General features: G+C 37.3%; 2 protein-coding genes across 2 annotated transcripts; one reads left to right on the forward strand and one right to left on the reverse strand.

Moving 5' to 3' along the window:
• Positions 1 to 1,060: 1,060 nt before the first annotated feature.
• On the forward strand, positions 1,061 to 2,407 carry LOC127171785 (alpha-2B adrenergic receptor). The gene has a single exon (XM_051120653.1). It carries the CDS (start codon positions 1,061 to 1,063, stop codon positions 2,405 to 2,407), a length of 1,347 nt encoding a protein of 448 aa, XP_050976610.1.
• A 9,023-nt stretch (positions 2,408 to 11,430) lies between these two features.
• Positions 11,431 to 14,617, reverse strand: zcchc9 (zinc finger, CCHC domain containing 9). Its single transcript, XM_051121710.1, has 6 exons — positions 14,522 to 14,617; positions 13,462 to 13,805; positions 12,148 to 12,298; positions 11,977 to 12,069; positions 11,834 to 11,902; positions 11,431 to 11,754 (listed from the first exon to the last, which is right to left on the reverse strand). Exons 2-6 carry the CDS (start codon positions 13,795 to 13,797, stop codon positions 11,639 to 11,641), a joined length of 765 nt encoding a protein of 254 aa, XP_050977667.1. The 5' UTR covers positions 13,798 to 13,805; positions 14,522 to 14,617; the 3' UTR covers positions 11,431 to 11,638.
• Between the last annotated feature and the right edge of the window lies 1 nt (position 14,618).

Consider the following 14,618-nt stretch of genomic DNA (forward strand, 5'->3'; position numbering starts at 1 on the left):
TGTGTGTGATGCGAATAGCTGTTTGAATGGCCCCTTAGACGTCAGTCAATATTAATTTAACTTACTGTTTTTGCATTATTCCACTTTTACTTTGGCAGTATTTTCGAATGTTTATCTAAAGTTGTCATTTTTCTTGCGGTTTGAGTCACTTAAAAAAATAGTAAGTTACTTTAAAAAATTAACTGCAAAGATGGACTATAACCTGGAGTGATTCTCTGGCGTGGCGTCATGACGGAAAATATTCAAATTCTCAGTTACTTTTTATTCCGTGGATACCGAGGAAGTTTATTTAAAAGCAATTATTCAAAATCTTAAAAACCGGAGCTTCTAAATTTTCTTTCTTTTTTTTCTTCAGACCTGAAACGGTTTATACAAAGGTAATTTGTCTTTATAAGGTTTGGCAATTGAGAAACTGTAATTTTGGCATGGCTGGTGCGCGTGTATGGAGACGGTGAGCCTTTTTAGAGCTTTTCGGACACACATAAAACCACGGAGCTCAGTTTGAATCATTCTTATTTATTTCGCAAATGTACTTCTTTAGCTTTTACTGTATAAAAACTTGGTGTTTTGTTTGACGCTCTTGCGTCCTTGCGCATCTCCAAGCGCGCATTTGTTTAATTGCTGCAAGTGCGCGTTGTCTCGCATTATTATTATTTTATTTAATAATTAATTTTGTACTCGAATAGGAACAAATATAGAAAAGAGCCTTTTTGTGTAGTTTGGATAACTCATCATCGTATTTAAAAGATGTTTGACGTCTGCTGTGATGAGTTACTATACCGTGTTCTTTACTAATAATGACCGGTTTTACTTGCTGATTGATTTTAAATGATTTACTTGGGAAAAAGACAAACTGCTCGATTACTCTTGATTTGTATTTTTTTTTTTTTTTTAGGTTTGCCAAGGGAAGTACCTGGAGGATGCCCTTCTTTGATGTAAAGACTTATTTAAGTCCTTTCACGATTTTATAACAAAAAGAATGTTTTTTTTGGAGGATTACGCTAGAGTTTAAGTCATCAAAGACTGCTTTGCACTTCTCTGTCTAGCCCGAAACTTAAATATGGCCACAACACTGCCTTCAGTGCGAGAGACTTCAACAAATCTTAATTCTGAGGTTAAAGCATGCAGTTCCATTTCTTCTTATTCCATCGAAGCCACAGCTGCGTTTGCCACTGTAATGATACTCATCATGCTCTTCACCATCTTTGGGAACACAATGGTGATCATCGCTGTCCTAACGTGCCGCTCTTTGCGAGGTCCTCACAACTTGTTCCTGGTGTCTCTGGCTGTGGCGGACATCCTGGTGGCCACATTGATCATCCCGTTCTCATTGGCCAGTGAGTTGATGGGCTACTGGTATCTTGAGTGGTTTTTATGTGAGATCTTCTTGGCACTGGATGTGCTGTTCTGCACGTCTTCCATTATACACCTGTGCGCCATCAGCCTGGACCGCTACCTGTCCATCTCCCGGCCGGTGCAGTATTCAACCCAGCGCACCCCTCGAAAGATCAAGGGGGCCATATTGGTGGTGTGGCTCATCTCTGCTGTCATCTCCTTCCCGCCGCTGATGTCCATGAATAAGACCATGAAGAAGGGCTGCAAGTGCAAAGTCAAGGAGGACACCTGGTACATTCTGTACTCCTGCACTGGGTCATTTTTCGGCCCATGTCTCATCATGATCCTGGTGTATGTGCGCATCTATCAGATTGCCAAGAAGCACACTAGACGTCCTCCAGGAGAGCCGAGACAAGATGGTGTGGGCAGTGTCCCGCAGGGATGGGAGCTGCAGAACGGGATAAACCAGGGAGGTGGTGACCTCGTGAATGTCCTGAATGTTCCTAGTTCGGCTACATCCAGATCCGATGTAGAACCATCAGTAGAAAGTCGGCAGCAGATGAAACACTCAAGGAGGTGCAAGGATAACAATGAGGACAGTTCGAGCTCTGGCTCCGATGTCGAGGTAGTTGGGGGACATAATGCCAGTGGGACTACCTCCAATGTGGGGGTGCTGGCGCCCAGCCATCACACATCCTCACCAACACAAGCATGCCGAAATGTCATCGGAACATCAAAGAGCAGCCAGCTGGACTCTTCCAAAATGAAACCAGCAGGAACGCCGAACACCAGAAGAAAAGCCATGATTGTCCGTGAGAAGCGTTTCACCTTCGTCCTGGCGGTCGTTATTGGGGTTTTTGTGATCTGCTGGTTCCCGTTCTTCTTCACTTACAGCCTGCAGGCCATTTGTGCAGACGCTTGTAAGGTACCAGAGGCACTTTTTAAGTGCTTCTTCTGGATTGGCTACTGCAACAGCGCCCTGAATCCACTCATCTACACCATCTTTAATAGAGACTTCCGTGAAGCCTTCAAAAAGATTCTGTGTAAAAGATGTAAGGACTGTTCTTTTTGAAGGCAGACAACGCTGAAAAAGTGTTTTATGCAGTAAAGTGTCATTTGGTTCCTCCAAAGGTGAAGCTTACAGAAAGTGTCAGGGGCATTTGTCTCCAGGATTTTCATGTTAAATAATATTCTTATATTTTCTGCCAGTTTTACTTCTAAGAGTTGTTGTTAATAATAAACATAATAGTAATTTGTTTTGCTTGGCAAAGTAACTAGCCAATTACAGAACCGTTTTCACGGAAATCACTTTGCATGTTCAGCATTGCCTTTGAGTTTGTAGATGTCCTGTCATGTCAAAATAATGCCACAAAATGCAAAAAAAAAAAAAAACTTGAACTGAGCGGATATATCAGCACACATTCCATTCATTTTTGCATTTTAACTGCTGAGGTGCCACATCAAACATGATTAAAAGCATGGTTTTGACTGACATTTTTGCTGGATTTCAGATTTTAACCAATTTGAATGACATGGATTTCCTGGATAGAGTCTGCTCTGTCTCTGTTATCGCTTACTACTCTTAGAAGAAAAGGTTCTATATAGAGCCTTAAAGGGTTCTATCAGGCGCTACATATTTGGAACCCCTAAAAGGTTTCATATAGAACGCTTTTTAAGGGTTAATTAAAAATAATGCTTTAAGGTTCTTTGTAGCTAGGAAAAAGGTTCTATATAGAATCTTCCCATCATTGGATTATTTTATGGATTTCATTTTTGTTTTATTACCACAAGTTCACTGTTCAAGCATTTTCTGCACTTTGTTCTATAAACCAAGTAGTCACGTTTTTGTATCCTGCAACCCAACTCTGTAATTCATGAAAGATGTTAAACCTTGTAAGTCCACATGTTTCCGAAAAGAGAGCTAAATAACTGGGTTCTGCATGAAAGTAATGGCTACTGTGTCTGTATGCTGATGCTTTGGGTTATTAGAACCTCTCCTATTTTTTTGTCTAAAAAAGAAAGCAGCAATTATGTAAATGACTTGTGCACTTATTAATGTGTATGTTTGTGTATTTTAATAACATATTTAAATATGATTTGATTTGATTTTATTTACTTACCTTTACCTACTGGTACACATTATCATTTAAGCAGTTTTTCCCAGTTCAGTTTATAGAGTCAATGAATAAATGTAAATGCATTAAAAGATTTCTACTTATTAATTTACTTGAATATTTATTATTTTAAAATATTTTATATTAATTATAATTGTTTAAAATTTAAATTACCCCCAACACCTTGTTGTCTCTTTCTTACGTGGCCTTATAAAGGCATTGTAGTCTCTTAGACTCTAAAACTATGTTCCCATGATAAGTTGTTTGCTACTTTATTTGGTCCTCTAAGATCAATGTCTGTCTATCATGACCACAGGCTTTGTTTGCAGCTCTTATGACTAACCATTCTTTATCATATTCCACAGTTTATATCAAGAGATATGCACGCTGATATTTTGTGGTTATGCAATGTTGATGTTCCTTCATTCAATTCATGCAAACCTCAGGTCATCCGAGGACCTAACACACAACCCTCTGTATCCCCATGACACATTAGGCCCTATTTAACAATGGTCTAAAAGGGGGGGGGGGGATTGGAAAGGATTGGAAAGGATTGTAATCCTTTCATTTTTAATATCTGGCATGTTTGTGTACTGCTGTGCATCCCTGTGTGTTTAATAGGCAGAGTGCACCTGCCTATACACTGTAAAAAACAATTTGTTGAGTCAACTTAAAATAATTTGTAACCTGACTGCCTTAAAATTTTAAGTTCAGTCAACTTAAAACAAAAAAGTTTGTTCAACTTGAAATGTTAAATTATAATAAGTGACAACTTAGATATTTGCATTGAATCAACTTAAAATTTAAGGCAGCTGGGTTACTTATTATTTTAAGCTGACTCAAATTGTGTTTTTTATTTTTACAGTGTAGGCGCATATTACTAACGCGCTCTTCAAATAACAAAAAATATTGCGCCATTGACTTTAGACCAGGGCCACATTCACACAGCAGCAGAATACGGTTGTCAGTGCCATATTTGAGTCCTTAATACGGTTACGTTCACACACGGTACGGTTATTTATGGGTGTGACAGCCATATTATGTAACTGAACTCACACCCGTAAATTTTCAGGACTCAAAACCTTATTCTTGGAACACACGCGCTGTGTGCCGCACAAACGCGGGTCTATACCGTGTACTGCATGCTTTAATTTGTGGTTTCGGTAACTTACAGTGACGGAGAAATGAGCTGTGTGTCAGTTCAAAGCTTTATATCCAGTCTCCACCAGAGCCGCTCCCTCCCGTCAGTTTTGCGTTCTTCGCGCGGCTCAAATGCTCTGCTCTCTACTCAAATTTAAAATCTGCTGTCGGTTAATAATGATTTGATGGATGAACTGGCAGCTAGATTGGATTTATGTTTTGTCAGAAACCGGTAATACTTTTAGTTTTACTGACGTTGCCATCTTTGATATTGCTTTGGTCTGTGTTGCTATAGTTACTTAAGGAATACGGGCTTGACTCCTGTTGCACGTTCATACAGACAATATTTGAAAAGCCACTGTAAGTTGCCGTGTGAAAGGGACATTTCGAGACTCACACCTGCAAGTAAATACAGTTGTCAATCCCAAAAACTGACAGTGTGAACGTAGCCCAGGTTTCAGTTGGTCAGTGGCGCAGTATTTCAGTTGCCTCTATATAGCAAGGCGCCAACAATGTGCCTGAACAAATGCGCAAATGCATTTGCTATTTAAACAACGCAGGACGTGAAAATGATAACTGCGTTGGGCTGAAACTAGCAATAAACACTTGTGTCGCACCTGGCACCGCATTACACCGGGTGCATGATAGAGCCCTTTGAATCCCCTCATTAGATTTACGGCAAAATCAGCTTTTTGCAGCTGTTCATATTTTCATCCATCCAGTCATGTTAATTTTGTGAAATGGCGCTTTCCTCTGCAATTTCAAGTGTCCCTTTTTCTATTCGAAGCAGCAGGAAAAAAGCTGCCAAATGTGCCGAGGTGGAACATATTTGTACACAGACTTATAAGGGCTGCTGGATTATCTTATATAATGATTCGAGTCTGAGGTCCGGCAGGGATTGAAGGTGGGGGGAGTGAATAACCAGCGCTCTCTCCACCCTCAATACCACGACTGAGGTGAGTCCCTTGAGCAAGGCACCAATCCCCCAACTGCTCCACGGGTGCCGCAGCAATAGCAGTATGGCTGCCAACTGCTCCAGGTGTGTGTTCACTACTCACTACTCACTACTGTGTGTGTGCACTTGGATGGGTTGAATGCAGACTACAAATTCCAAGTATGGGTCACCATTCTTGGCCACATGTAACGTCCTTTCCTTTTTTCCTTTCCTATGTGTTTTACACATAAGGATCAGCAGCCCTGGTCTGAATTGAGCAGTTTGATCTTTTTAGGTGGATTGGAGGAGAATCAAGCAAATGTACACTTGAAAGAGCTGCTAGATAAGTGGCGCACCCCATGCTTACAGTTTACGTGGCAGCCATGGCAGCAAATCACACTCTCATGGACTTATCCATAGTACTTAGGGCCCTTTAGTATCCATAGTACTTAGGGCCCATAGTACTTTATGGCCCTTTGAGCCACTCCAGTCGACCGACTTTCAGCCCCTGTCACTTAAGCCTGTTCTGTTCATTTATTTAAACAGTTTATTTGTACATGAATCATTTCTTAACAAGCTGCTGGGTGTTTCACCAGAATTGGCCATTGGTGGTAATGGTGGTAATAATGGTTCATTGATATGAGGAAATGACCTTTACTTTCTCATGAAAGGTTTGTGTTTCTTCGTCTAGAGACTTGTTCCGAGAACATGATAAGAATTGCTTTAGTGATGTATATCAGTGAAACTGAAAATGTTTTATAATGATGCCTAATGTCTCATAACTTTCTGAAGATATCATCACAACAGTGCTAATGTCTGTAAGTGACAGTTCACACAGAATGCCTGTTTTTCTGATAACTGTCCATCTAGCGCATTTACACAGAAAAACAATGGAAAAGTAGTGCTGTGGAATGGAAAAATGTGTTCTGTGTGAACAGCCTCTTTATGTCACAGCGTGGTGTGTGGGGAATGAGGAGGAGGAGCAAGGAGATCCAGATCATACACTTTTATTAAATAATCCAAAACGTGAACAGGAACGAACAGGAACAGCAGGGAATCCACACGCACGCAAAAGAAAGAAAACGGAATGACAATACAAACTGACTGATATGACGTTAACAGACTTGGAGTGACTTTCAGAATGACAACACAAAATGACTTATATGAACCGACCACAAAATGTAGACTAAAACAAACTTAAATACAGGGGAAGACAGGTGTGAACAATCAAACAGTGACATAATAATTTGAAACGGAGCAGGAAAGACCAAATAAGGGCATACGTGGGGGAAAACACACAAAACAGTCCACAGGGGTGTGACACTTTAAGTGTTTTTAACATGTTGTTAAGGTCATTTAGCATGTTATATATATATATATATATATATATATATATATATATATAGCCTACACTGTAAAAAACAATTTGTTGAGTCAACTTAAAATAATTTGTAACCTGGCTGCCTTAAAATTTTTAGTTCAGTCAACCCAAAAAAAGTTTATTCAACTTGAAATGTTAAATTATATTAAGTGATAACTTCGATATTTGAGTTGAATCAACTTAAAATTTGAAGGCAGCTGGGTTACTTACCCATCTGTTAAGTTTAGCAAGCACAAATATCTAAGTTGTTACTTAGTACAACTTAACATTTCAAGTTGAATAAACTTATTTTAGTTGACTGAGCTTAAAATTTTAAGGCAGCAGGGTAACAAATTTTTTTATGCTGACTCAACAAATTGTGTTTTTTGTTTTTTACGGTGTAGAGAGAGATGTGTGTGTACAAACACACACTTCATTCATATCTATTGCATAGACTTTGATAATTTTATATACAGCTAAATACTAATATATATATATATATAATACTATACTATATAGTCATGTGAGAGGAGGCAGTGCCTCCATCATGTTATGATTGGATATGACTGGTTAAGTTTGTAATTGGTTAATGTGATAAATCCCACCTCTTGTGATCCTGCCCATTCCCATGCTCGTGAATCAGTCTGAATGAACAATATAATGGTGTTAATTGGAAGGCTAATCTAAAAAAAAAGTAAGTAAACAATGAAACTTAGATATAATCACTTTGTTATGCTAAAGCAAGACTTAAAATGGCATAAAAACATGATCTGTGGGACTTTTAAATTTAAAGTAAATCTTCATGTCTGTGACCAATATTCACTGAGCTTTGATGACTGATTGTGACTGATTCTAATTGTGTAAGTAATGTTTACTTAACCAAAAAAATGTGACTCGGACATGATTGTACATTTGATTTATAAAACAAACAAACAAACAAACAAACAAAAAAACCTGAGGCCTCCTCATTTTAGAACACCACTTCACACCTCTGATATATACAATTTATAATATATATGTATATGTGTGTATGTGTGTGTGTATGTATATAACGTTTATAATAATAATGTTTTCTATTGAATTGGTGTAATGGTGTTGGGTGCTGTTCTTTAGAAATAGATGTTGGCACTGATAAAACAGAAAAGTTTGAATACTGGTAAAAGGTATTTGTATATTTGAAAAGTATTTGCCTATCTATATTAAACACCAGATATCTTTGTTGTACTGTCACTTGTATATGAAAACTGCATCACACCAGGTTAGTATGTCAGTGTATGTTATTTTTTCATTTTGTTTATTCATATCTGTACAGTTTGGAGTTTGTACAGATTTTGGTTTCAGTTTTTTTCTGTTCCGAGTTTTATTCAAATGATCGGGGTGTTGTATAGGAACATTGAGAGTGTACTTAAAATTAATGGCAACCTGAGTGCTCCTTTTAAGCTCACAAGAGGCATAAGGCAAGGATGTACTTTGTCAGGCGTGTTGTATGCGTTAGCAATCGAACCATTGTTAGTAAGAACAAAAATTGATGGTTGGAGTATACCACAATGTAATTTTAAAATTAAGTTGTGGGCTTATGCTGATAATGTTATTGTTATTGTGAATAATCAATCATAGTAGATGGTCTTTTTCTTAGGGTTTCCACGGAAGCTTAAAAAGTCTTCAGTTTAATTGATTCAATTTAAGGCCATTAAAAGTCTTAAATGGTACATAAATGCAGGGACAGAAAAGACAAGAATTGCGAAACAGATTAATATGACATAAACTTCAAAAGTCTACGGCCCTCATGTATCAACAGTGCGTATGCACAGATGTGTGCGTAATGAGTGCGTGAGAACAGTTTCATGCAAAGTGTGAGATGAAATCTACCAACTTGTACTTATATATAGGAATGTATGTAAATATAAGGACTAAATATAGAACCTTTTCTATGCACAGTTGATAATAGAGGCCTTACGCTTTCACTGAAATTAGCGCTGCACGTTTTGAAGTCAGGAGCTGCGCTGCTTTGTGTACTGCAGTTATACTGGGAAAGCGAAATTTGCTGGCAGATAACAAATTTGTATTTTTAATAAGGCCGTCTGCTATTTTGTTTCATATATTTAAATGTGAACAGCTGGATCGACAAGAAACTAATGCATTGTAAAAATCAAAAACAATTCACTAAGGTAGCTATATTTATAGGTTATTTAATATAGTGATTGATAACTTTAAATCAATATAACAATTTATATTTTTGACTCGTCGTTTTTCTTAAAAATTATTTAATGCCTGAAATTTGAAGTGCAGGTCTTAAAAAGGTCTTTAAATGTCTTAAATGTGAAATCCTGCAGATACCCAGTTATATGACGGTACCATCTGGAATATTTTATTTGAATTTGAATAAGTCCATTTTAACTGTTCTCAGGTTGTTTTGAGAAGGTTCTGTATGCCACTAAAAAACAGGACCTCTGTACATTTGTTTGTTGCAAATTTAGAGACAGTGCAATTGAGATGTTTACATTGGCTTGTTGGGGTAATATTGGACAATGGAGACACATATCCATTTACACTTGGTGTTTAATCCGTCTCTTCTGTCCACTTTCAATCCCTTCTGACCAATTACCCCCCTGTTGGCATCAAAACACGTGCGGGAGGGCTAAAGTTATCATGCACCAATGTTAATATTAAGCTTGGACAAATGTCACACGTTCGCAAAATTAGACAAAAATGTGGAGAGCAGCCGGTTGTGGCTAGAAGAGATACAGCTCCAACCGGAAACTAACAATGAAATTAATTGTTCTCACGCGGTCTGGTTGAATGCGTGGATGTGGTCGAAAGTGGACAAGCTCAAAACATTTTACACCCCATTTACACCTGTACTTAGTGTTGGCTGCTTGTGATTGGAATGACGAAAACGCATGTTAATACCAGGTGTAAAAGGAGCCAAAGTTTCCCTTCTGAAATAGCATAACTGCAAAAGATTTATAGTTAATAAAATCTTTAAAGACAAATTACATTAATTATACTTTAGTTTCCTTAAAACGGAAACTGAGTAAAACTGTGTAAAAGGTGTGTGGATGTGGATTAGTAATGCTTTCATTGGACGCACGTGCCAGGCCCGAAGTTAACTTCCGGTCTTGTTTGTTTATTGGTCTGGCTAGTTACCAGGGAAGCTGCTCCAAAAGCACCTCCTGCTGGCAGAGAATGAATTTGCATTTTCAGTCAGCCCGTCTGATTTATGCAGCAAACCCCAGGGAGGGGTTAGGATTAGGGAGTGGGGTTAGGATTAAGCAATCAGGTAGCGATGTGAACAAGAAGGGGTAATAATTTGGCGGGGGTCAAAAATGGGCACAACACCAGCACACATACACTGTAAGTCTGTGAGAAAGACAAGGGGAGATGGCGAACATGGATCACCGCTGTGGGAAGAGAGGCTTGGCAGCCAGGCAAGAGGTTTAACTTGCTAACTAATGTAACTTAACCGTGTTACTTGTTATATATTTTGCTTGTTATCAGAAATAATATACTCTAGAGGGACTCCGTTGTTTGTTGTCTACCGAAGGTTAAGTTTAGGCCACAAAAGCGGGCATGCGCAGCAATGTTTGTTTATGTTGTTGCCGTTGAAACCATCGGAGAAAAAATGCATTGTTGGTTGGCGCTACCTAGCCTGAATTAGCAGAAGGTGATAAATCGTTTGGACCTCAGTTTGAAAGCACTGCCTGTTGGCGAATCCCCTGCCTTTTTCGCATCACGCTCAGTGTAAAACGGCCTTTAGACAGTATAAGGGGCCGTTCACATATCGCTCTTTTGTGTGCTTAAGTTCGTTATTTTAAATGTAGATCATATGCTCATAACGGAACCGACGCGTTCGGTTTTTCCAGGCGCGTCCGCGCCGCATCGAGATAAAAACGTCTCAACTTTTCAAAATTATCGATTTTCCTTTATGCCAAAAATCATTAGGATATTAAGTAAAGATCATGTTTCGTTAACACTTTTTGTAAATTTCCTACCATAAGTATATCAAAACATAATTTCTGATTAGTTATATGCATTGCTAAAAACTTCATTTGAACAACTGTAAATATGATTTTCTCAATATTTAGATTTTTTTTTCACCCTCAGATTTTCAAATAATTCTATCTCAGCCAAATATTGTCCTATCCTAACAAATAGCTATGTAAAGTTTTTTTTTTTTTTTTTTTAAATGGACCCTAATGACTGGTTTTGTGGTAAAGGGTCACAATTGTCTTTCCGCTCTGATAAGATGACCTGTATCTATTTCTAAACCTGTTCTGCGGACTACATTCATTTGTGCAGACGAGCAGCAGCAAAGCACAACCAAAACAATATTCTTCTGCAAGACGCGTGCAGTTTGATTTTAAATAAAGTAATATGTTCAACCCAGAAAACACACATAACAACACTTTTATACAGTATATTTGTACAAAAGTGTTTTGTAAATAAATGCTGCTTTTCATATTTAAATTCTCTTCTTCCTTGACAATATAAATGAGAACAAACAGGATTCATAATTACAATTTAGATTTCTAAGTCAGACACATATGTGAAGTTTATAACCATCAGGCAACTTTATCATGAGGATTTTTAACAGCAAGTTAATGGTCTTAAAACAGGTACAGTCACTTTTGTTTGTGTCTGAAAACATCTCAGGCTGGCGGTCAATCACCGGTCCATGATTGCAGACACCAAATCTAAATGAACAGTGATTGTTTAAATAGTCCATTTCTATATTTCCCCTCAGTCAGCTGTTGATCAGAACACCACCACCTTGTCTTTTTTTTTTGGTTGTGCTTTCTTCATAGGCACATGGACGTCCTCATGGTCAGCGCTGATTCTATTGGATAGCCGGCCGAGGGTGATGGAATTAGCTGCAAAAAAATTTAAATGTTTCTATTTTTAATTAAAGAAGTCGTCAGGACATGGTCACATTAAGACTGATCAACTCACTTGAGTCCTGATGTTCAGGACAGTCTTTCTGAAAGTGTTCCACTGAGCCACAAACCCGACAGCAACCACCTACAAGAAGAAAACACCACAACATGAGTGTTAAATTCACAAATATTTAGTGCTTAAACAGGGAAATCACTGACCTGCAGCATACAGTCCCTTTGGGTTGTCAGGACAGGCTTTGGACAGATGTCCAGTCTGACCACAGATAAAACACTTGGCATATGGGTAATTACCTAGAAAAGAGCTGCATTAATATGAGACGTCATAGCAGGTTTGAATTTTTTATTTTAAGTCTCCCAATCAACTCATACCCATGGCAGGATCCACTTTAGCACGACATCTCTGGATCTCATGTTCGGTAGATCCACACCGATAACAGATCCCGCGGCCCATCTCTTCATCGTTATCCGCCTCCGGGCAGTCAGCGAGACCGTGACCAGGCTTCCGGCAGTTGAAGCAGATCTAGATGAAAATATGAGAACATATGTCAGATATTTCATATTAAGACCACCTATAATCTACAGAAGTTTACTTTCACTATAGTATAAAAGAGAAAGGTAATTGCAACTTTTTCCATCTCACAATTCAGACTTCTGAGTTTACTTCATGGAATTCTTAGTTTATATTTCACACTTCTGAGTTAATTTATTAAAGTTGAGTAAAATATATATATATATTTTACTACTTAAAATAACTGTTTCTATTTAAATACATTTTAAAATGTAATTTATTCCTGTCTACTCCAGTCACACGATCCTTCAGAAATCATTCTAATATTCTGCTCAAAAAAACATGTATTATTATTATTGTTGAAAACAGCTTAAGTAGATTTTTTTCAGGTTTCTTTGATGAATAAAAAGTTCAGAAAAAATGTATCTGAAATAGAAATCTTTGTAACATTATAAAATGTCTTTATCATCACTTTTGATAAATTTAAAGCATCCTTGTTAAATAAAAGTATAATTAAAAATGTATATACTGACTCCAAGCTTTTGAATGATAGAGTGTATAATGTAACAAAAGCTTTTTATTTCAGATAAATGCTGATTTTTGGAATTCTGAAAAATCCTGAAAAAAGTACTCAACGGTTTTAAATATTGATAAAAATTATGATAAAAGTGTTTATTGAACAGCAAATCAGCATATTAGAATGATTTCTGAAGGATCGTGTGACACTGAAGACTGGAGTAATGATGCTGAAAATTTAGCTTTGATCACAGGATTAAATTACAATTTAAAACATATTTAAATAGAAAACTCTTATTTTAATTAGTAAAAATATTACAAAATTGTACTGTTTTTGCTGTACTTTGGATCAAATAAATGCAGGCTTGGTGACTTGGTGAAAAACATTAAAAATCTTACTGTTCAAAAACTTTGGTTTTTGGTAGTGTATCTTGCAGTTGAGTTTATTTGTTTTAGAATTCCGAGTTTATATTTTCTCAGAATTGTGGGAAAAAAAAAAAAAAAAATCAATTGTGAGTTTATATCTCAGTTTTCTCTGAATTGTGAGAAAAAGTATGAATTATGATGGAAAGGTTAAAATGGTGAGACATAAACTCAGAATTACGAACGAGAAAAATGTGACATAAATTGCTGTTTTTAATAAGCTTCCAGCTCCTCACCATATTGTTCTTTTTGTCGTTTTGTCTCTTTATCCGTCTGTGCTCTCGTCGTGCATCTTTCTTCAGTGCCGTGGCCACTTCTTCTCTCAGATCCTGGCCTGCAGGTGTCTGACCAGTCTGCTTTAAATACTCCAGAAACCCGTTCACGTCGTCACTGTCATGCACTCGTTGCTTCTTTCTCGGGTTGTGTTTCTTTACGCCCTGTCCCCGCTGGAAGTGTCGGCCACCGGCGCTTGTTCCCGCTTCTCCTGCATTCCCACTCGCCTTCAGCTGCTTCCATGGTGTGGCGTCTGCTTTGTGTTTATGGACGTTGTTCGCTCGGGCCCACCTGGTCATTTTGAGTTCTGTTAGAATGAGAAAATAAGTTAATGATCAGATAAAGAGGATATACAGTAGTCAACATTTGAAGTGGATCAAAAAAGTTAATCAAAGTTGTCCTAAGACAAGAATGTGTATTGTTTTGGTTGTTTTGGACAACTTTGATGAAAGGTTTTGATCCACTTCAAATGTTGACTACTGTATACTGTATATAATACTACATAAACTATTGTGACTATAGTTTCTGCCAATATACCAGTCCATATACTAACAAAAATATTCACAATGGACCATGGTAATGCGTTATAGAAGTGCACTGTATATGTTGTTCACCATGAAAGTGCTTTTAAAATACCATGGTGAATATGGTAAACACTCAGTAACATGGTCCACAACAAAGTATCTGTAATAATATTAAAAAATATCTAACAATATATAGACAGAACATAACCCTTACACTAATTTAAAACGATATGTATCTGGCTTACAGTAACTGTTCATACTATGGTAAACGAAACGAAATTTCACTACGGTTATAGTTTAGGAATACATGCTGATATATAAGGTATATTTCAGATTCAGTATATTAATTCGGATTACATTTTCCTCTCAGATATCACGAATAATCATCATCAAAAAACAGATTTTTGAAAAAAATCACCCTGTTATATCGAAACATCCGGCTATTAAACATTACTTGTAATAATGACAAAATAATAATAAATACATTTTACACACTCACCGCAAAAGATTCTCTTCAGATATCAGCTGTCAACAACAAAACACTTCACGTGTGGGTTTTTTTTTTTTTTTTTTTTGAGTGTCCCACCAATGAAAGC

Source organism: Labeo rohita, chromosome 10 (genome assembly GCF_022985175.1).
Source record: "Labeo rohita strain BAU-BD-2019 chromosome 10, IGBB_LRoh.1.0, whole genome shotgun sequence".
Classification (NCBI taxonomy): Eukaryota; Metazoa; Chordata; class Actinopteri; order Cypriniformes; family Cyprinidae; genus Labeo; species Labeo rohita.

What these genes read in the sequence shown, in the direction of transcription:
- LOC127171785 (XM_051120653.1), top strand. Translation starts at nt 1,061, where the DNA reads ATGGCCACAACACTGCCTTCAGTGCGAGAGACTTCAACAAATCTTAAT.
- zcchc9 (XM_051121710.1), bottom strand. Translation starts at nt 13,797, where the DNA reads ATGACCAGGTGGGCCCGAGCGAACAACGTCCATAAACACAAAGCAGAC. An exon ending in ACGACAAAAAGAACAATATG is followed by an intron (nt 12,299 to 13,461) that starts GTGAGGAGCTGG and finishes ATTTTCATCTAG; the next exon opens with ATCTGCTTCAACTGCCGGAA. An exon ending in TCCTGAACATCAGGACTCAA is followed by an intron (nt 11,755 to 11,833) that starts GTGAGTTGATCA and finishes ATTTTTTTGCAG; the next exon opens with CTAATTCCATCACCCTCGGC.